The sequence below is a fragment of the Lepisosteus oculatus genome, chromosome 10 (genome assembly GCF_040954835.1).
Source record: "Lepisosteus oculatus isolate fLepOcu1 chromosome 10, fLepOcu1.hap2, whole genome shotgun sequence".
Classification (NCBI taxonomy): domain Eukaryota; kingdom Metazoa; phylum Chordata; class Actinopteri; order Semionotiformes; family Lepisosteidae; genus Lepisosteus; species Lepisosteus oculatus.
This window is the reverse complement of record NC_090705.1, coordinates 35,857,939-35,881,777: the sequence shown is the minus strand read 5'-3', so window position 1 is coordinate 35,881,777 and position 23,839 is coordinate 35,857,939. Positions and strand designations below refer to the sequence as shown.

The following is a 23,839-nucleotide window of genomic DNA, read 5'->3' as shown; positions in this document are numbered from 1 at the left end:
CACATAAGCCAAGAGTTGTGTGTGTGTTCCTGGCTAGAATATCAAGATTCATGTGGTGCACCAGTCCTGGGGGTTTAAGCCCTTTTGGTTAACAACACACAAGCATTTTCGTGGTTTTCTGATAAATGAATATTTTTTTCTGTGACACCTCCAAAAAAAAAAACTAGGTATTTGAAAGCATTAAAGATTACAATTAAAGTATTAGTCTTTATACAACTATTAGAAGAGTTGTTGTGGTGTTATACCTGGCTTCTCACAACATTTTTACATTCACATTAATATGGCCAGACCTCTACTCCATTAAAGAAAATACTGAAGCACTAAAATTTGGATCTCTTGCTGAATACATTTAAGACCTCTTCCTGTCAGGTCTTCAAGCCCAAATCTTTTTAATGGCTAAGTGTTATGGCAACTATTCATTGGTGATATGTTGGACCCACCAAGACTATACTGTAATATAACTATTGAGTGGGTCTTATATTGGCCACATAAGACCAGGGTTATATTTTTATACCAGGGGTCAGTTACTTAAAGTACATTAATTTAGTTTATCCCTTGTTTTCATTTGAGTATTTAAGTTTAAGGGTGTTGTACGATGTAACTGAAGACAAAGGTAATCATTCAATTTAAGGAGAAAATGATCCTTAAAGTACTCAATACTTAAAATTATGTTTCCTAGACTTGGATTCAAATTTGATTTTGGTTTTCCCCAGTTCATTTTGTAACTTTATAACGAAAAAATCCAATTTAGTTTTGTATTGATCGTTAGCAGATGTGGGAAATAAACTAGTTAGCAGCTGTCAAAAGCAATCAAGAAGCAATTTAAGACATCCTTAAAGCAACAGATTACCAGTAACCAAACAAGGTGCAAAGTTTAGAAGAGTGTTCATGAGTTTGTAGCCTTCATATGTTACAAAGGAAAATGACTAACATCGAGATGTAGACACAGTGGTAGGATCAATGGATCTATAGAGTGATATACCTCTGAGGAGTGTATGATGCTGGAGTCCACATGCACATCATTAAAAGCATGATCAAATTTACATTCCATTTCTTTTGAGAGGGGAAGCAAGTGCTTCTTCTAAATCTTTTTTTGGGCCTAGACCACACTGATAAAACCATCATGTCTGGTCTGAGCCTTGCAGTTTAGAGGATTTCTTATGCACTTACCTAGGTCTGTGGGTTTCCTTAAAAGGTTCACAAATCTCCATAATGGCAGACTTTTAGCCTCCCAATTTTTAGGATTCTTGTGTTCTTACAGATGAAGTACAAGAGGACTCCTCAGGTGGCAGTAGCACTCTCAGATTTACTAATAATAAAATGAAGCCAAAAACTGCTTTCATACTAGCATTGCAGTTTGTTGAGTTAATGAACCAAACAGTATAAAGGGAACTGTGATCAAACTGAATAATCTCTGGTCTTACTGAGTACTTTCATAAAAGATTGAACTCTTTTGCAAAAAGGGCATTCCCAACAAACATTTCTTCCCTCACTCCAAGAAAAAATGTTAAAATGTTCCAGTGAGCCATTCTATGATGGCCTTGAATGTTTCTGGAGAGCTCCAGTCTTATCGGTCGTCCAGAACCACCTGTGTTTTAAAGATCAGGAACACTTGTAAGTTATTCACCAATTAAGCAAGTAATTTGTTTAATTAAGGCAGTTCTGCTCCTTGAGGGCTGAATGCTCTTCAGATTTTGGTTCGAATGATCTCTAAATCTAAAACTGAACTAAATTGAACAAATCACCTTCTTTTAGTGTTCCTAATCAGGTCTGTAATCACTACCAGTTAAATTGGTGGGTTAGTAATTCTCCAGGTGCAGGGTTAAAGCCAACTCATTAAAACTTTTAACGTTTTCAGGCATCTCAAAAACAATTTAGAAAACAGGCAAAAGAATGATCTGGATATGCATAAAATGCTTTTAATGGATTTTGTCCCAAATATGTAGATACAAATTTAACTTTTTTGTTAAAATGTGAGATGGTATACATTGTGATATACAATTGCTGCTCTGAGAGCTTCAGTTTTCTGACTGGTTTCTTAGCTTCTTAAATACCAATCAGACCATAAGTGTCAATAGATATGAATTTAAAAAAAATCTAGTTCAAAACTGGCTTAACAAATTACCCATCTACCTCTGTTTTTCCTTGAATGGATTAGATTGGATTTTCTTTCATATATAAACAAAGTAGTTGGTTCACACTCACCAGGTTTGTTTTGAGCATAGTTTTAGGTTAGAAAGTATATTTTGTAAAATAAGCTGTTTTGAGTTTTTTTTATCATGGATCAGTAAACAGAAACTTGTGACTCATTTAGACACAATCATGAACATTTTAACAGTTTTTCAGATTTGTGATATTTTACATATAATTATAAGTATTTCTAAATTTAAATTTGCTGCTTTAAAATAGTCTATGGTTCTGTTGTGCCCTATGCCATTTGAATCTTTTAATTAGTGTGAAAGCCTAAAAAATATTTACTAATCCTATGTGCTTTAATAATATTAATAAAGTATTAACAGAGGAATACAAATGTGATAGTCAACTTCTGCTGTAGATACTTGTATGTTCCAAACAAAACTTGTTTTGACCCTGATCTTTGAGTTATTTGCACAAGGTTTCATGTTCCAACTTTTAAATGATCTGATAGAAGCTTTAAAGAATTGCATTAAAACTGAAGTTTGCTTTTATATTATTACGCAAAAATCCTAAAACTTTAGCCACATTAAAGTTGCATTAAAAAGATATGGGTGAATCTAAAATAAATGTAGACTTTATCTAAAGCTAATTATAGAAGCTGGTTCAAATAAAGGTTTTTCATATGTTTATCTTGCAAAATCATGTTTTAATTGCTTGAAATTTAAAGATAAAATATTTTAAAATATTACCATACATTTCTGAAGCCCAGGCCTAGGCTCTAAAACAGTGTAATATCATGAACATATTTCAGGTATATCATTTAATACTAATAAATCAAAGGGAATCATGGATTGTGTTCCCATACCTCACTGTTCCAGGATTAAGTACCAAGCAGTGGTCTTAGGGGAAATTTGATGGATGAATTCATAAATGGAATAAAGCTGAGTCCACATTTAGAGAGCTTTTCAAATTCAAAACCTCGGCATTAACTGTTTGGATAATGCCTCCAAAGTCCATGCTTAAATTATGTAATACTGTATGTAAAAAGATTGCTGTGGAGAAAAGATTCTTTGTTAAATTATGTTTCCTGGCTGTCTTTTGATACCATTTTGAGTATTCTGAGACCATGTTGAGTCATCATCCATTTCCTCTTTAGTATTCAATGGAAGATTCTGCAAGCAGTTCAACACTGCAAATCCATTCAATGTGTGCTGAATCCAATGTCTTATTTGGACACCAAGAATTGTTTGGTGCAGCATGCAGCTGTGATTCAAGCTGTATTTGTATTTTCACAAAGTCAGTTGTGAAACCTCATGGAGGGTGCTGCCAGAATTGGCTGCTCTACAGAATTCAGTACACCAGACAATACTTGTGCACACAGGGGATGATGTCTAGTCTGCAAGAGATCTCATCCTGCTGATGTCAGGGATTTTCACTCAACATCATTAAGACCTCATCCTGCTCCAGACTATGCATGTGACCCTCTTCAACTCGCCTTCAAAGAACAGATTTTGGAGACATTTGAGCACTTCCTTAAACTTGGTAACCACCATTCCAAGATGGAGCAAACATTAGCAATACGTTTAAACACAGGATCCAGTGTGTAAATACCTCTTTTGCAAAACCGCTGAGGCATATCTTAACTAACCATGACCCAGGCCACAAAATCAAGGTGCATCATCTCTGCTCTGCTCATAGTTGTTGGATACTATGCCACCTCCAGAGCCCAGCAATATCACTGGAAACTTTCCTTCACCAAGGAAGAAGAGTTCCACACAAATGGAAGTGTTTTTGGTGAAGCCACCATAACCACAATTGAGGAGGTGATCCTTATGCAACAAGTTCAAGACATCTGAAGAAGGCTCCACAGCCGAAACATTGTGTTTCTTTTCTTTTCAGCATGGAATAAGCCTTTGCTTGTTCCTTATGCAAAATGTCTTCTAACCTGGACACACTGAAGGCATATCTCAAGAAACAAGACATGGATTTCAGAAGGCTTGGGAGGAGCTGTTCATCAGCCAGCTTCAGTAGTGACATAGCCTTTATCTTTCAGGGGCCTGCTTTGAGGAGAAACATCTTGTCCTCAAAGCAGAGAAAAGAGCAAAGGAAACAAACTATAGCTTGAGGACAACACGCTTGTACAAAAACATCTACAAACTCTGCAAACAGGCTATGAGACTGACTGTAAAATTGAAGTGAACCAATATAGAAATCATAAGTGGGCTGTGATCGAACATCTTTGAATCAAGGGATCACAATCCAGATAATCTGCTCCTTATCTTCCTACCTTTGATTGCCGATCACCCTCTTTTTCATGTTTTATACAAAATGTTACTTGAATGTTAGTGTCCAATTGTCTCCATTGTCGCTTTAAGTTTGGTCAATACTTTTCCATGATTTATGATGAAGGCATATGATTAACTTTAGTGTAAGTAGAATGGTTGAAGTGTCAGAAAAATGCTATTCTGCTTGTCGAAGCAGATACCGTGACTTCTTTCAGCAAACAATTGGAAATGATCCTTCAAATATCTATTAATCACCAGGTGGTCTCAATGGGCCTGTCAGGATAATTTTTCTTTTCAAGGAAATCATTACTCAGTACTAAGCAGATTACATGTGCACATGGGAAAGTGTTATAACAATTCAGAATACTTTCTGAAAGCATTCACGTTTTTATACACAGTAGAAAGTCAATGGTTGAAGGTTCGGACCACAGACCACTGCATTTCCTCACCACATTTCTTAAACATTTCAAGACAGGACAGGAGACAGGACACTTTCCTTGTGAACATGTTTTCTGGGTTAATAGGTCATAACTTCAAGAAAAACAGGGAGATAATTTGTAAAAAAGAAAGGCAGAAAGAGAGACAATTCCATTACATGCCATCCCATTACTGACAACACATATAGTTTTTAAATGTACTGTTGGTTATCAGGCTGAAAGACCCTCTCTCATTCACTGCCTTATAATTGTGGTTGGTATTCAATTTAAAATGTTCAGATGCACCATAAATGGATGTCTGCCTTTCATGCTTTGACTACTAGGATAAAATACTTCCAATACATTTTATGTTTTGCTTCTGAACACAATCCTTTTATGTTTGTGAAAAAAAAAGTTTTTCATGTTATGTGGTCTTATTTGGTAGTTCTATTTAAGCATCTTAGTCCCTTGAATCTTCATTTGGATAACTGATTTTCCAGAATGTCGTGAAGTCTATTTAGATTATACATAATGAATAAAACTACAGTCCAGGTCATGTTGATGAGTTTATAATTATATTGCTAGGCAGGAAGAGACAACAGTTTTGCAATCTCATGAGTGTAGTAAAATGACAAAAAATGGTTGAATCTTTTAATGAAGTGTTAGTTTTCCTTAAATACTTATATTGTAAATAATATGCCTGGTTGAAATATTTTCATGATTTGATGAATATTTCATGGACCAGTCCATTAAAGTAAATGAGTACATCCATTCCATGTTTACCAATTATAATGCAGATATATACCAATTCCTTCTATAAAATGTAACCTGAATAGTTTTTTTTTTTCTGCAGAGCTTCCTAACCTACCTATGTTCTTTTTGATTGTGATGTTTTGTTATGAGAGTGTTATGCTGCTGCTGTAGGACCTTTCTGTGTGTCTAGAGGTTTAGATAACACAGTGTGTACAATGTCTACAGTATGTTTTTGTAGAAATATTTTTTGTAGCAATATTTTTTAAATCCCAGTCAGTAAAGTAAAATCCCAGTAAAGTGATTTGCAAATCTTACACAAGCATTAACTTAATGTTAAGTGGAGTAGTGAACTCCACTGTTGCCTGACATTGTACTAAAGTAGTTGATGTTAAATATCTTTATCTATATATCACTTATCTCTTACAGTGTAGGTTTTAAATGCTGGTTTTATGCAGCATTTTTAACATTTACAAGTGGTCTCAGATCTCCAGTGACAATGCAACTTGGCAGAGACAAATACATGTTTGTACAAGGTTATTGCTGTTGTTTTCAAGTGAGTAGTGGGGGGTTGTGCTTCCACCTCTCGTGTTGTTTGACAGCAACATAGATCTTCTGCACAATTTTCAATTAATCTTTTACAACACCTTAAAAGTGCCACAGAGCCCAACTCTGGTCTTCTCTGTTCTTTGTCAGGGTACTGCAAAAATCAGAAGTATGAGAAGGAACGGGCTAGTTTTATTACTTTTCTGTTTGCAGGGGACATCACTTTTTGGGGGTCAAAATCAGTTTTATGTGGTTAGGCAGTGTCCACCTTTTCTTCCTGACAATTCAACTAAAAAAACATCATCTCCCCACGATGGAACTGACCTGCATCTGTGTTTTTACCTTTCCAGGAATATAAGCACAAGTTGGCCAAGGTTTCCCAAGTCCGAAAAGAGCTACGTTCCCGGATGGGCAGCCTTCCAGACCTTTCTCTGCTTCCCAATGTAACAGGAGGACACCTTCGCCTGCCTTCTTCAGGAGACATGTACAATGCGGATTGATGTGACCCTCTCTGCCTCTCAGCATTCATGACTACGCCTCATTATCCCCGATTAGCTTAGGTCAAGAAGATATTGTTGTGATATTATTTTTGTATCTAGAGTGGATTTAAATATGACAATACGATAGAATTGTTTATGAAGTGTTCCTAATGAATAAATCCAGTATATCATTTACATACATCTGCAGTATTTTTTTAAACTTTGTTATTTAAATCACCAGTGCACATCTGTGAGTTTTCCATAGTGCAAAAATATTAAATTTGTCACAAGCTCAGCAATGAAAATGTTTAAGGGGTGAAGTTTTGTAGTACATATGGGCCAAGATTAATATAGGCTAAAAAAAAGACAAAACTAGCAACATGACAGTTTTTGAATATGGAAAACTATGTGCAAATAATGTCATTTCATTATTTTCACTTTTGTCATAGTTTATATTAAGGTTTTCCTGTTGTGTGCATGTGCTGTTTCTGTTTGTTTTCATGCAACTACATAAGTCAATCTTAACATGAGTACAACAATTCTTGTGATATAATGCTTTTAATTTATTTCTTTTTTAAAAGGTCCTTTCTTCTTTCTGTTTACATAATGTTCTGCTACCAGAACAAAATAAATAGTAAGTTCTAGTGGAATAAAAAGACCATTTGCATCTTTTTTTAAAAATGTTTTGAGATAATCCATGCAGGAATTCATTTTTCTTCTTCTTTGTGCATACTTTGAAAACTTGATTGGAAAAAGCACAAGTAACAAAACCAAAATAATGTATATAGTTGTGTATATATATTAGCCTTCTTGTATAAGCAATGAAAAAATAAGAAATATGTACAGTGATAAATGTTCTCGTCCATGTTTTTAAATTCATTGCCACCAGTAGGGCATCCATGGTGACTTGGGCAAGGTGCAAATATTTTCTCAAGAAAGGGGTAGGAAAAGTGTACCACAATGGTACAATGATAGGAAAATATGCCGCAATGTGTGGATAGCTCTTGTCAGATGAGTAAATAATATGTTTTAAAAGACATGAAGGGAGGCTTTACCTTCTTTGAAACAAAATGGTGATGAAGCCCTTTGGTGAAAGAAAATTACCTGCCTGGCTTACTCTTCTGCTGGGATAGAGGGGGTGGACTATAACTGGCCAAAGTCTACAAATGGGGGACGAGTCTAGTATGAATGATAATTGCAGCCACTACCGAACCTCTGTATTCGCTTTTTGACAGGAAAGAGCAGCTTAAAAAGGGGGCTGCATCTGCAGTTTCCCAAAAAAACAGTTTTTCCTTGACGTATTTCCTATTTGTGTCTTAGGAATCAGTGAACTGTTGCAAAATGTCTCTTTGGTAAAACCTTACTGAAAGCAAAAAAAAAAAGCTTTAATCTATTAAATATGTATTTAGTTTATTGAGTAAAAAGTGCATACAAAAGCTACCGTTATGTTATATACATGATTTAAACATGGTTCATTCAGGTGATCATGTGTGAAACAACTAAACATTTCAGTTACAGTACATACAATTTCGTGGAGTGGGATAATACTTTAAAAGGTTAAACATTATAAACCACCACACATTACTATTTGATTGTCATGGGACAGGCAACGACAATGAAGATCTGGAAATTCCTTGCATTACTGGAAAACAGTACAGGCTCTGTTTTAATGCGATTTCTTTTACCTTTGCTAGACATACGAACTCGAAATACCCTCTTCAGCCATCTTTAAATTGTAGATATTACATTTGAAGATACCAGATGCACCTGGATGATAAATAAGTTACAACGCAGCACAAGCGTATTGTTTCCACAAAATGTTCAGCTTAACATACAGTAAGCTCCTTCCCAGTCAATGTAAGATTCTTTAATATCTTTTTATGTGACTCGCAACTCTCGTGCAGTTTGCAGGCAGAATGGTCTATGGTCTATTGATTAAATGATCACTGGTTTCCACAGATAGGTCTAGTATATTTTCTTTCAGTAGTTTAGTTAGATCCTAATGAATATGAGGGACAAAACAGACTATCTCGCGCAACTCACCTAGTTGAGGGAATGGTAGCCTACGGTAGAGAATAATCTGCTCAAACCTCGCCTCGCTATTGCGAGGATTGAGCTGGGGAGCTAACTGCAAGACTTAAGATGGGATGGTAAGAGGGATGCAAAAGAGGTAAGTGAAAGTCCTGCAATACTTTTGTAGATGAGAGACGTTTGGGAAGAAGATGAGATCCTTATCCTGCCTATTTACTGTTATAAAGTTCATTTTGACAGATCATCAGCATTTTCTTTGTGAAAAAAATATTATTGCAAACAAAACGTTTGGCTTGATTGTTTTCAATGTTTCAGGAAGTATCACAACTAATGATTGCTATAAATAAAATTTCCTAAAAATTAATATGGTACATATATAAACAGAAAAAAATGTTGACACTTCCATTTTAAATCCTAGTGTGTAAAAACCAAGAAAAAGCTACCAGAAGGCAACAGCAACATTCAGGGCCGTTTACTGTACTAGTATTGGCTGAGCCTGGCTTTTCTTTTTGGAATATAAACACTACACTTAGTTAACAGAAAATGGAAGTTAACCACAAAATGCTCTGCAAAATACTGAAATTTTACAATTCAATAGAACACAGCTTTCTAAGTAATATATAAGCTTGATTTTATATGTGACTTTAAAAAAAGGACTGAAAACTGATTAAAATGGGGAAAAAATACGAAAAGCAATATGCAAAATTGCAATTCAGCCACAAAATACAAAAAGTTTTATACTTCTGTTTGAGTCTTAAAACATATCATGTGTTAGTTTCATTTGATATAAACAGGAATAAAAAAGGTAAAACATAAAAAACATAAAAAATCCTACCACTGACATGGGACCATCTTATTCAGCAACATTTTTTCTCAGCAGTACACGGTGAACTGGAAAGTGGGCTTGTCCTGGGAGAATCACATTTAAATTGATGGGGTTACAGTAAGACAATGCATTTTTTTCGGACCTTTTGAAGGCTCCCGTTATCAGTTGAACATGTTTTTAATAGCTCATAAAAGTTAAAATTTGTCTTTTCCACAGTCAAGCAGGTTCTTTGCTTCTGCTTTTCCTCATACAATTGATTAGACTATTGCGTCTGTCTCTTCGGAATCTTAATGAAATATATTTTGAAATATATAGCAATTCTGCATGATCTAAATTTTAAGTATAGTACTAGGCACATACATTTTTATCATCTGCAAGAAGACTTTCATCTATAAAAATGATGTACCGAGAATTAAAAGAAACTTCTCACTCTATACATGTGTTTGGTTGTAATTCAATCCTTCATGGTTAACCTTGATAGTCAGGTGCTGCTTAAGCACATAAGCACTTAGTGTACTGCACATGAGGTGGCTTCATCTTCCGAATGTCAATCATGATGATATTCAAGAAAAAAAATGAACCAATAAACTCAAAAGAGAACAATGACTTTGTACTGTTGATATGTTATCTCAGCATTGCAGATGGACTTACCTCTTTGATGAAACAGTCCAATGGAGCAGTGGCGCTGTTGCTAAGGATCTGTGCGTGTGGCTGGAAGGTTGCTGGTTCAAATCCCGTGGCTGGCAGAGGATTCCTACTCTGTTGGGCCCCTGCGCAAGGCCCTTAACCCCAACTACAATGGCTGACCCTGTGCTCTGACCCCAAGCTTCTCTCCCTGTCTGTGTGTCTCATGGAGAACAAGCTGGGGTATTGGAAAAGACAAATTCCTAATGCAATAAGTTCTATGTGGCTAATAAAGTGATCTTATCTTATATTTAATAATGGATCAATACCTTTTAAAGGGGATTCTGATTTAGACAATAATCCCATGGATGGCAGCTTTGCACCATCGGCTCTTCAGCCCAGCACTGACACCAAATGTTTGAACCTGCAGTTCCTCTCATAATGAGCATATCAGTAGGGTAAAATGGTCAAACCCAGGACTCATTCTTTATTATTAGTGGGTTAACAAACAGTCCAGTGCTTGTTGAATTCTGTTTCACATTGAAGAGACATCATTGAAAAACAATATAGCTGTTTTGTATAGACAAAGAATACAGAAAAGTATGCTAATTGTGCGTACAACAAAACAACTGACAGGGAGATCTAAGTGTGATAGTTTGTGTAGTTTCTACATATCCCACTGAACACGTAAATTAATGTGGGATGAACTAGGGCAATATGTGGCATCTAGGAATTAGAGACCATGCATGTCCAGGCTCTGAGAGGAACTGGACTACATAACACTTTCTCATCCCTTTACTGTGGGTCTACTCTACCTTGTCAAACTTTAATCAGAAATTACTATCATAAGGGGGTCATTTGAGCACTGGAGGTTAAGGTGTTTGTAAGGGATACTGTATTGTGAAGTTACAGTTCATGAAAGCATTGTCTAAATATATTTTCTTACAGGGAGGCAAATCCTGTCTTCTATATTTCAATTACCTACCTGTGAACAAGAAAACATTAACTTTCACATTATAAAATAAACAGAAAACTGTTTAATTCATAATGTGAACAGTTCAGACAAACATTGCCACTTACAATTATAATCAACTGTTTGGAGGAATTCGTCCAATCCTCCATTTGAACAATTACTGGATTGATCTCTTTGTGATTTTACTTTAATTTATGCAACAAACGAGCAAAGAGCAGCATGGTGGCAGAGTGTTTAGCATGACCCTTGACCCCGGGCGTTCCGATTTCCTCCCACAGTCCAAAAACATACTGGCAGGTTAATCAGCCACTGGGAAAACTGGGTCAATGTGTAGATGACTGTGTGTGAATGAATTTGTGACTTAACTGAAATGTGCAATAATCAGGGCTTGATTTCATTTGTTTTTTCATGATATTGCATATAAGAAGGCTACCTGGCCAGTATGTGATGGGTCAAGATCTAACTGAAATATTTAATTTCTGGAGGGCAGAAATCTTATAGCAGAACAATTCAGAACACGTCGCAGCTTCTTTGTTGGGCAAAAAGTCTTACTATGTACAATAAAATGTTAAAATTAAAAAGTAAAAAGTTGATTAAATACTAGCAGATAACCCTTAATTTAGAAATCTGTGCTCCCACCTTATTCTTACAATACTGAGAAAAATAACATAACCTAATACATTATCAATGATATGTATTTGTAGGTATTTCACCCAGATATTTTCCTTATGTTCCCGACTAAAATTATTCAGGATTGGAAATAAAAACATAAACAGTGCAGAAGGACATGCATCTTTGATCAATTAAGTTATTGTACTGTATTTGTAAATTTGACCAGTGTTAAATAGTCAAATAAAATTGTGAAGAAAGTCAGTCAGTCAAATGTATGATTCACACAACAGTCTGTATATAAGTCCTGAAAAGACTCAGGTGTTTTTATTGATTTGAGCGATGTATAACATTCTACCAAAAAACAGATTTGGAGATGGAACAAGGGGACAAGCCAAGAAATAATTATAATTGTAGTGTTTTTAAAAATAATTTTGAAATATAATAAGAACAATGTACAAACTGAAGCTATCAATATGTGGGGGACAGTCAATGATTGATATGAATGCTCATGTCACAGAAAGTACCCATAATAATGAAAAAAAGCCTTATCCCACATTACCGATGATTCATTTTATAAAGCATAAAAACAGGAACCAGCAGCATTTTAAAAATACAAAGACATAAAATTAAACAAAGCGCCTCACACTTATTCCACATTAGTTTAAGTCGAAGGCACGGCGAGTAAAGGGAAATCACAAAACACATAACACTAAATTACTCATTGTTTACAATTATTGTCAGTTTTATGAGGTTTCATAGAAAACAGTCTTAAAAATTCAAACCCACGTCTCTCACAACTAATTTATGCTGGAAAAGGATTACAGCTGTACAACATTATTTTTATCAACTGAATGTTCACATTTTAAAAATGATTTTACTCAAGTGATATTATGTGCAAAATACCTCCTTTTCTACCCAATAAGAAAAATTTAAGGTTGTGGCTGAGAGAAGAAAAGCTATATAAATATTAAAGCAGAAAAATTCAACTAAAACTAATTAAGGTTATCAGAAACTTAGTTTTGTGTCATTAAAGAATCAAGAAATGCCACTTCAATATACTAGAACTTGATAATCAAATCTTTCACTTGAAGTGATGTGATGTGATTAGTTAGGGAGATGTGAAGAATAATCTCCACGTAAAGATTTTTTTTTCTTGAAGATGACTCCATAATTGGTATCTTTTTCTTTTTTCTTTTTACCCAGTTTTGCTAGAGCATGAAAAAACAGAAAAGAGACCAGAGCTATAGCTCATGTTCCAAATATCTTTCACCGATTGCTAACTATACACTTAAAACTTGAGAACGACTAAATTAAATAATGGAAAAGGACACAGTGCTGGATGGTTTGGCTTCTCCTTATGTAATAGTTATGAGAATCCTGTTCTACTCACAGACATAGGCCTAGATCAAATCAAAAGCTGTATAAATTAGATTTGCTTATCTTTTTCTTTCTTTTAATGAGCTTAACTTGTTTGTTAATTAAACAACCAAGTTTAGCACAGCAAAACAAATCTCTCTGATTCCCCATGTTGATGCAGTAAAGAGTGAGTGATTTAAAAATGAATGCGTCTCCATGAGAAATGTCAGTAAAACAAGTGGCAGAAACATTGTTTTATTTTGTATTTAGTTTTATCATAAATATTGCAGAATTTTCCACCTCATATCGAAAGTAAGCACTATCTGCTAGTGCTTAGTCACTGGCCTAATCAAGGACGCACAGAATTTCTGTGAATAATGTTGAACGTCAAATGTGCTGTTGTCTGTGGAAAACAGGATCTCATGGCACCACACTCAAAATAAATATACTGCAGCTTTTAAACTGAGAATTACACTTCTTTATTTTCCTTACAAAAAAAAATCAGGCTCAGTTTCGTGCTAATTAAGAAGCGTATCCTTCATAGAAAAGGTAATGCATCCTTCCATCAAAAATGGAAAATTGACGAAAATGAAAATCCTTTTGTCTTTTGATTTCACTGCAGTGAAAAGGCTTTCACCTACCCTGAAAATTCTTTAATGGAATGTTATAGTACGTTATGCTGAAAATAGGAGATGCAAAATGGGGTTATCTGGAACATTTCTCAAGTGTCCTAAAATCAAGGGGATATTTTAGCCACTACTAATAAAAAGAAAAAACGCACTTTCAACAGAGTAACACTATACCATTTACATGTTATTAAAGAAAAACGGCATAAAAGTAATGCAAGATTAAGAAGGCACAATTCACTGCTATCTGTTCAAAATCATATTAGACATTATTAAGGCACTTTATAATAGTGGGCCAATGTGGCTCATGCATGTTACATATTGCAGCATGGGCTCTTTTAGCACATCTGACAAACACTTCATACCTTACTTGGTTGTGTCCTTCATAAAAGTGAAATATCCACACATTTTACTCCAGAAATGTTTAAATTCCATAGAAGAGTCAAGATCCTTCCCTATTAAGCAGTTCTGTGTGCACAAGAATTAGGCTTGCTTACTTTCAACTACCAATGATAAATTCTACAGATCATTGCCTCATGTTTTCACCTTTTTATTATTTTACACTCCTCTAACTATGTATTAGAGTTGGAAACAGAAACAGTGGAAAAGGAGATGCGATACTGATAAATTAATGTATTGTAACTGGCAACTTAACTTGCCAGAAGAGCTCTGAAAAGAAATTAAGTCAATCGCTTGGATGATTCATACAGCCATCTGTGCATGGATCCATATAAAAGACTCCTAAAGGTATGTTTTATTGATGTGAGTGATCTGTAAAAAGACATGCTATCGTAAATCAGATTTAGAGATGAAACAAGGAAATGTAACAAGCAAATGTTTAAGTATAATTATGATTCTATAAAAGTAGATTCATTAGAATACTGCAAGAATATGCCTAAAGCCACTATCATATGGTGAATTGTCAATGTGAATCACAAGTGGCACAGAAAGTACTCCAAATAACACAAAAGGCCTTTTGCCACATAACTCAAATCATGAGATAAGCTAAAATGTTCAATTACTAAACCTATTTAATACAACTGTTAATGAATATAATAAATATTCAATGTTGAAAGTAAGCAACCTAAAACATAATAGACAAACCTTTCACTTGCAATTCATTCCATTATTACAAGATGCAGAGTCTATACTGTATGTGTGCTTTCCAAGCTCTCCTGGTGTGCCTGTGGTTTTTGCAGTCCCTTCAATTTCCTTCCATGTCTCCAAATTTGTAAATAGTTGAAGTCTGCCCTTAGGCTGATTAGAAACAAAGACTATAAATAATGAAAGCAGATAATATTAACTTTTGGAGGGCAGCAAATTGGGACATTCATAAAAAAATTATAAATCCACAGTTCAAGAACCTCTTTACAGATTTGTTATGTGAAAATAAATTTTCTACTAACGGTTCCCAACCAGTCAAGCTCAGCAAAGCCTTAAATACTAATTTATAGACCTCCATAACAATTATAAATATCCCCTGAAAAGCCTCATTACCATGAACTTTGCAGTCTCTACACAGTGCAATGGAATAATGAAAAAAAAACGAATTCAGGAAGCTGACAAAATACAGGCTAAATGAACTGTCATCATGAGAACTAGAAAAAGTTCAATGAAAGATAAGGAATTACAAGATCATAAAACTAGAAATTTCACATACAATGTTCACTAAAGGGCAACACAGACTTTAGAACAACATTTTATACTTCACACTTAAAATTCAGCATGCAACCAGCCAGTCAAGAAATCAAAGTGCATACATTTTGATTAATTTGGCCCACTACCTATTCATATCTTTCAGTAAATGACTTCATTACCTAGGCATTTATACTGAATTCTGAACCAAAAGCAAGAGTCCTTAATGGTGAGGTCAAAGGTCAATGATTTAGGACAAAATGTCCCTTAATTACACTGTTGATACTGTTTCATAATTTCCAAAAAATAATTTTATAATTTATTATTATTACACCTGCTTTCAATGCAAACTGTAATACCCTTCCTAATTACAAATGACTAATTCAGCTTTTAATTGTAGTGTCCATTGTACTGAAGCGATACATTTTGAGTATTTGTCTAATAGAATTTGGGTTTTTACTGTATAAACATTTCTCACTATAGTAATGCTTCATGCAGCAGGCCACACCACACATACCATATACATACTGAATTTCTCTAACAGATATCAGGCCATGTATTGATAATACAGTAATGATTAGTTTGAAACCAAATTACATCTTAAAATAAATAGCTTTAAAGATTTGACAAATGTCAGATTTTCCAAGTCTGCGATATTGATGGGATAACGGCTTAAAAATTCAATATATCTAAATGAAAACAGTGTTAAAAGCCTCAGTGTAATGTGACTTATTACAAATAAAAGTAAATATTTTAGTTGGTGCTTAATCACAATTCTGGTTATGTTAAACAGCTGCTCAGTTTGGCTTATCAGTCCACTTTAGCAGTACACTCCAAAACTCTTGCTTTTGGCAATACATACAACCCACTAAAATTCATTAACAAATAAAAAGTCTATTTTAAAGCATTGATAGACCCTTTCCAACATTTAGCATATCACAACTTTTCCATTGGTAAAGGTTTGTAAAGTATTTGGTAAAACTGTAAATATTTTTCTTTAAAAAATGGTTTATAAAACCACTAAGCTTTGTCCAAATCTGATTAAAAACAATATAAAATATTAAAGTCAAGAAATTGCTAACATTAATGTTTTATTTTATTATTGTTCATACTGCTGGCATACAAAGGCCTGTCTGAAAATGTCCACCTTATGTTGTCTACAGGGCCTAAGATGCCCATGTTGCCCAAGACAATTATTGTCAAGTAACCAACAGTTTTCCACACAGAAACAGTGGCAGTCTGCACGTATTTAAAATCTCCCAACCATCTATAACAGCAATATACATAATTTTGTGTGTGATTAGCAAATATTCACTTCCATCAGAATATGTAGGACAAGCATCCCAGAGACTCCACGTTTGTTAAACAGTGTTGATGTTAATTCTTCAGAGTAGTTCTGCTGAACTCTTCAGAGTTAACAAGAGCTCCCTTCTTTTGTAAACAGCTATGAAGAGATTCCCATTCCACTTTTCCTCTCCATGTTTAAATTGTATTAAGGCTGCTCAATTATACCTGTTTCCATTCATGAAAAGTCATCCTGGTTGTCCAGGCATCATCTGCCTTTGAAAATATTAATTTTGCCAGTCTCGGAGAGCAAAATGGTGATGTTGTATTCAAAATCTCCATCATGGACTCCTGATTGTCTGAAGGCTCCAGCTAAAGGGTTGTTTTCCCAGTAGTGGTGCCAGTTTCCTTTCTCATCTGCACCAAATCCAAAAACGTTCACCTAGTAAAAGAAACTTGTGATTACATTTCTACAATGGTTTTAAAAACAGGTCCATATCTGATAGATACAGATTGTATTCATATGATTAAATCGTATGAATCCAGTCTGTGAATACACTACATCAAACAATTGTAGAGCACAGCACCACCACTAGATGTCAGTAGGATGACATTTTTAGAGGTTCATGGAAGCTTTTTACTGCTAAGAGCAAAAGGTAATAAAATGCAAAACACATTCTGAATTGTCTCAGATGTCAGCAGGACAGAATAGATAAACTTCCTACATAGTCCATGCAAAAGAAGAACTATGCTATATACATAACAGAGTTGAACAGCAATGAACCACTGGAATCTTGCTATGGGTTAATACAATACCCACTGCTGTCATCATAATGAAACAAATTGAAAAGAAGATATATGTTGGCGTGAATATCTAGACTGATATTCTTCCTAGATTTCAAATATAACTGTAACAACAAAAAAACAAAAGGTAGCGGTCAGTTTACCTCATCACAGAGATGAACAGCAAACATTATTGAAAGGAAACCTGTGGAAGGATATCTACCATGATTTTCCAGCCAGTTCTCAAAAACATACTTGAAGAATGTAGGGCTGTAGATCAGGACCTGCATCCAAAGCACAGTTTTAAAATGAGTACATTGCTTCTGATAACTCATTATATATCTTATGGCATAAAACGTTTTAGACTCCTGGAATGTCATAGCAAGTCTACAGTCAGAGGCATGAAACATTGTTAGCTATCACTGTGGTTTTTAGACTAAGTAAGATCACTGTCATTTGCTCAGTGAAAGTTCAGGGTCAATCTCCTTTCTCTGATTAAGGAAAAAACTAACACTGTTCCTACAAAACCATGATTAGTATATTAGTGATTTAAGTTTGACTTTAATTGTGAATCTTTTAGGAATGTAAACAATATCACATTTAGCTACCTTCAAAATAAATCAAATCAAAGTTTATTTTTCAAATGCACAACAATACAGCGTGCAGCAGTAGTTGCTGGCAATGAAATGTCTTAAACACTTAAACAGAAATAAACACTGACCTTGTCATTCTTGACATTTATCTTGGATAACACTGGCATGTACGTGCTGTTGAGTAAAAAAAGATAAAGACATGCTGATTCCCAACATACTGTAGAAGTTATTCATGAACTCCGTGAACTAAAAAGTTGACCTAGCAACAAAAATGTAAACTTTGTTACAGGCTGATGGATAACAATGGAGGAGTCTCTAAGAATTTAGACACAATGCAGTGAAGATTGTGTCAATATTTCCACTTCCTAGAGCTTCAAACTAAGGGAAATTACTTTGTTGTTCTGGTTATGAGACACAGTGATCAAAAGAATATTCTGGTTTACCTTAGTTGATAAAGTTCTGGGTAAATGATTAAGAGTGTCAGAAGTGTAGGATAAATGATCTAGACAGAACAGGGAAAAAGTAGAGACCACAAGAGAGAGGAGACAGGAGCAAATGGAGAACTTGAACTGTGTGCTAGGAGGGAGGTCATCTGAAAAGACCCTATTGGAGCCAAGTATTTGAGCCTAGCTAAGAGAGTTTGCTATTCTACAGCTTTTAGGAAACTTGGAATTCTTCAGTTTAAAACAGCCTTACATACTTAGTGGGTGCTTTTTAGAATGGGGAGATAGTAATAAATATAGTCTCCCATTTATTTTGAGGTTTTTGGGTTTGCAGAGACAGACATTTAATCATAGGTTGTATTATATTTAGTTTAGAAGGCAGCTTCTCTCTTCTTTTAGGCATTATTTACGAGTCAAATACTGAGTTGCAGTCTGGGGCTTTCTGGCTGGTCTAGACATAGGTGTCTGAAATGCCTTGTCTGTAAACTTGTACATAGGGAAATGTGTGTGTTGTATGTTTATGTTGTATGTAATGTAGTGTGAGCATAGAGGATTGTTAATAAATATTGGTGTAACTGAGTGTTAGAACTTATGAGCCTCTTAATTATACCAACTGCTTCGGTATATTCTTGGCAAAATCTTTACAAATTGGGGGTTATGATTATTTTGTTTTAGTTAATGACGAAGCTGCTTGACCAATTCCGGTTACTCACAATTTTCATAAACCCCAAGTTTAATTATATACTGTACATTCATATTTTACAGCATTTAGGAATTAAAATTTAATAAATGTATGAAACCCACTGCCTGTATCAATAGCACATTTGTAAAAAAATAATTACATGTATTTATAAATACACAATGTTCACATTCATTCATACCCTACAAATGTGTTGAAATTGAATGATGCAAACTTAACACCACAATGGGAATCTACACCTGGATGTTAGTGCTAACTAGACATTTAGTTACAGTTCATCAAGGGCATGAATACTGGTAGTAAGAATTAATACTTCAATATTAAACTAAGGTGTTGTGATTTTTTTCTTCAGTTAGATGCACAGCACAATGACAGAGGATGACTCAAGCAGCATACGTTTTGATAAAATAGAAGTACTAGTCTCCTTTGTGCTAGCAAAAATGAAAATGATTTTATATTTTTAAAAAGTTGAAATTTAATCAGTCATGACCCAAAACCGAAATCAAACATACTCTACATGGTTTTAGCTCTAGCTACACAAAGTAAGAGCTTTACGGTTTTGGTCTGGAAGACTCTCCATCTTGAAACAGAGAGTCAAAACAGGGAATAGTCTGCTGTATTATCCCATTGCCTGGGAAAAGGAAACACACTACAGTGAACCATAATGAGTGGGTAGTCATTAAGAAAATATCAACATCATTCAGTAGCTTCGCAACATCTGCTGAAGGCGTAACTGGCTACAAGTGTGACAGAAAAAGTTATTCATTTTTAACTTGTAATAGGGATTTGAAATCTGAATTACTGAAAGACAGCCATTAAAAACTAGAAAAAGAGTTTTCACTAAACACTAAAAAAGAATTCTAAATTCCAAAAATATTGCTTTAAAGTCTCAAGTCTCTCTTCACTTACTGTTTAATTGTTCCTGTGGTTAGTGCACTGATGATCCACTGTAGGTCAAGAGTTTTAAAGGGAATCAACACCAACATGGTTGAGTTTGGTAAGTTTTTGGCACTTTCTGGGTAAATTAGGTGATGAGTAGTTCTACTCCCAACGTCTTTTTCATATCCAAAAGTTGGAGCATGGTTCATTCTAGAAAGAAAAGGAAGTAACAGTTTTAAAGCTTCTAAAGTGCTATTTAGCTTGAAGCATTTTAACATTTTCCCCACAAGTACCAAACTTAAAAGTAGACATTTAATAGAAACTGTGTACTACACAGTTAGATTGTATTCTAAGCACAGTTTACATATTTTTCCATTTTAAAATGTTTTATATTCTTAAGGAAAATATACTGCACAAGGGCTTTTAAATTGATTCTCATTGTTCAGCTTTATTTGGCAGTTTTCATTCACATCCAGAAAGCATGGAGTCGATTATGTGCAGTGGCAAAAAGCCTTTGCACAAAATTCAAAGAATCATTGTGTTTTGCCAAAATACAATCCCTGGGGGGGATTATAGTTTCATAAATGAGCAAAATAGTTTTAAAAGAGGTTATGCTTTGACAGCAGAATAGAAACATGCAAAAACATCAACACTTCTGGAACAGAATTATTTATGACAAAACTGTAAGGGAGTTATTGTCTTCCTTTTCACTACAGATACAATTAGACATTTCAAAGACCAACACTAGCCACATGAATAATAAAATATATAAATGAGCAGAACACAGATAAAATGTGAGATGTTCTGCCCCTCTTCCCATATAGCCACAGCCAGCTGGTGAAGGCTGGTTAGTTCTGGTTATGAAAGCGAAATGAGTTCAACAGAACAAGTCAGGAGAAAAAGCTGCTCCCAGCAAGATAATTTTTTTGGCATTGTTAATCTGTGATCCTTGTACTGTGTACTTTTGCACTGCCCTGCCAGAAAATTCTAAATGTTTAGATGTTTAGAAAGGAATATGTTAATGCAGTGCATTAAATGTGCTCTTGTGTTAGAACAGATCTCTCCCCACACCTCACCATGACAGCAATAAATGATCTGACTTCCATCCGGTCTGAGAGCGCAAAACAGTATTAATTGGTAAAAAAAACACTCTCTTGGCTACCACCTCAGACATCCCCTGGTTCATGAAGTCTCAGCTGTCAAAAAGCTATCACTGAATGACCTTTGAACATGTGAATCACTGTTGAAACAGAACATTTCTTTCTTTGGACAACCATAACAGGCAGAATTCCTTCAATCACACTGACAGCAACCAGGTGATCTTCATTATGCAAGCCTGGCAAGGTTGTATCTTTTGCTGTTCTTGTGTTAATTAATGTCTTTATGAATGAGTATTTGAATCAGATTATTAAACTACTCATTTTGGGGAGTTTTAGTTCAACTCAAATACCGAACACTAAGCACCTGGTGTTTTTATGAAACAGTTCAATAGTTTGTTATTCAAAGGAATAGGATAATATGACTCAATCAACAAACCTATTATTTCACATTCTGAAAAGAATAACATTATGTGGCAAATGAGCTACTGATATAAACCATACTGTACACTGTTACACTTCCATTATGCATTATTATACTGTATCTACTGTATACGCCATATACAGTAGCTGTTTCTTAGCTGTTCTAGAAGTACAGTAGTCAAGAAAAGATAACGAAGAGGTATTTGACAGCATGAACAACATGCTTAACGTTTTCGTTCTCAATAGCTACCCTTAAAAATGGTAACGATCTTATATGTATGTCTCCTAGAAGAAATGTGATACTTAAATCATAAGTGTAATGTAACACTTCCATAAAATCAGACAACTGAATTACTGAATAGCCAATCCAATCATGACAAAGAGAGCTGTGGTTACAAATAAACAATTTATACAATGTTGCATTTGGTGAAAAACTGTTCAATACATGAACCATACTTTTGGTTCTGCTTTTGTTGTGCATTTATTACATAATGGATAGAGGCACCACTGTGGCATTGTGGGAAGTAGTGCTACCTCGTAAATCTGGGGCCCTGGATTCAGTTCCATTTATCTGTGTGGAGTTTGTATGTTCTCCCCATGTTCTCTGGGTTTCCTCCCACAATCCAAAAACATACTGGTAGGTTAATTTTCTTCTGAGAAAACAGGAGTGTTTGTGTCTGTGTGCCTTGCAATGGGCTGCCAACACATCCAGTGTGTAAACTGCCTTGCTCCCATTGCTTCATGGGATAGACTCCCCTGTATTGAATACAACAGTTAAAAAAATGATGGAAAGATATATTCTACACTTCTGTTTGTAGTGGCCATCAATAAGATTGGTTATTGTATTTTCAGCTACCAGCAAGAACTAGGGAAGTCTGCCATTGTCAAGATTAATAATGATACTCTGTAGACTAAAATTTCCAAGGAAATCTTCAGATGAAACATTAATCGTAGAAATGGGGGACTCAAAGTTTGACAAGAAAGACTATCACCAAAAACCTTCCATTAAAACAGGATAAAATATTATAGTCTTATATGATATGTTACCAGATAATTGCTTACATCAACAATAACTGAAATATTGTGAGAGTAAACAAATATAAGCAATACATAAAGTGACGTTAGTTTATTTTTTCTTCAACAAACCTTGGCAAATTTGTCATTGGATGTTTGCTAATGTCCTTCTTAGAAAACACTGCAGACCTTTTTATATGGTTTTCTAAGAAAATGTACAGACTTTTTAGCACTCTTTTAATTTATTTGGAATTACAACACAGTAATACGAACATTCCCAGAAAGAGCAGAATTACTGCATTATTTATTGTTTTAGTGCCCAATGTACTGTATAAATATCAGCCTACCACTCAGGGTTGAACTATAAAGTATGGGTGCATTTTTCTAGGCTTATGAATTTAATTCTAATGAGGAAGCCCTGTGCATTTACTGTAAAAATGTAAATGTAAAAATTACAGAAATATCTATGCTTTGTAAGACTTAAGAGAATTACTAGAGCTATTGAAAATGTGTATCTATGTATGTTTCAATGAAAACATAAAAAATAAAGTAAACTGTACAGGAAAAAAAAACAACATAATTGTAAGGAAAATGTGCAAGACAATAAATGGTGCTTTAAGGTTTAGTTGACCTTATCGAAGCAAAACATATAATGAGAACTGTGTACCATGTAGAAATTCTTTGCAGATACTATATTAATGGGACCACAGGGAACACATCTCCATGAACAATGACAGTACACACCCTGGGGCAAAAATGACTTCAGTGCCTATTGGAGAGTGTGCAGCACATCTAAGGTTAATTCACTAATAAACATTTTGCAGTGTACTTTAGCATGTACTTTTATTGTCATTGCAATTGTTACATTTGTTTATTGGATGTTTGCTAATGTCCTTTACCAAATTTCATTTCTCCATGATGCACAGTTTTACTCACATGGCTATTTAAATACACAAACTAATTTTAGAAACATCCTATTTAGTTATGCTGCCTAAAATAGTCAAAAGAACACATGGGTTTTTAAAGATGAACTGACTTCTCATTTGTTTAAGCCTGACAGAATGTAAAATATTCAAATATGGAAGAGAAGCACCCTGTGTACTGCTTCTACTCTGTTTGAATTACAAATTACAAGAGCTAAGGAACTGGAATTCATGGAGTATAGGTGTGTATAATACAATTATACTGCAAGTGTATTACATATGCCATCAGAGTGCAGGGTTACTGTTTGTATTTAAGTGCACAATTAATTACTTTTTAAAAAAAAACAGTGAATATTAATACTGCATTCAGAAAGCAAAGACCTATTGGCTTACTTTTACCTTCAC

The 23,839-nt window shown here is 34.7% G+C and overlaps 2 protein-coding genes across 7 annotated transcripts in view; one reads left to right on the top strand and one right to left on the bottom strand.

Annotated features, from left to right (window-relative positions):
* LOC102691093 (regulation of nuclear pre-mRNA domain-containing protein 1A) overlaps positions 1-6,807 on the top strand; it is a 29,570-nt gene extending 22,763 nt beyond the window's left edge. For both annotated transcript variants that reach the window (XM_015356793.2, XM_006635575.3), the window contains one exon: positions 6,484-6,807. In XM_015356793.2, the coding sequence (XP_015212279.1) occupies positions 6,484-6,633 (150 nt within the window). In that variant the 3' untranslated portion in view covers positions 6,634-6,807. The remainder of the gene's footprint in view (positions 1-6,483) is intronic.
* Positions 6,808-11,970: 5,163 nt separating this feature from the next.
* st3gal1 (ST3 beta-galactoside alpha-2,3-sialyltransferase 1) overlaps positions 11,971-23,839 on the bottom strand; it is a 50,958-nt gene continuing 39,089 nt past the window's right edge. For 4 of the 5 annotated variants that reach the window (XM_069194698.1, XM_015357041.2, XM_006635652.3 and 1 more), the window contains 4 exons: positions 20,008-20,187; positions 18,084-18,129; positions 17,527-17,646; positions 11,971-17,021 (listed from right to left, as the gene is read on the bottom strand). In XM_069194698.1, coding sequence (XP_069050799.1) covers positions 16,848-17,021; positions 17,527-17,646; positions 18,084-18,129; positions 20,008-20,187 — 520 coding nt within the window. In that variant the 3' untranslated portion in view covers positions 11,971-16,847. 5 annotated transcript variants of the gene reach the window in all.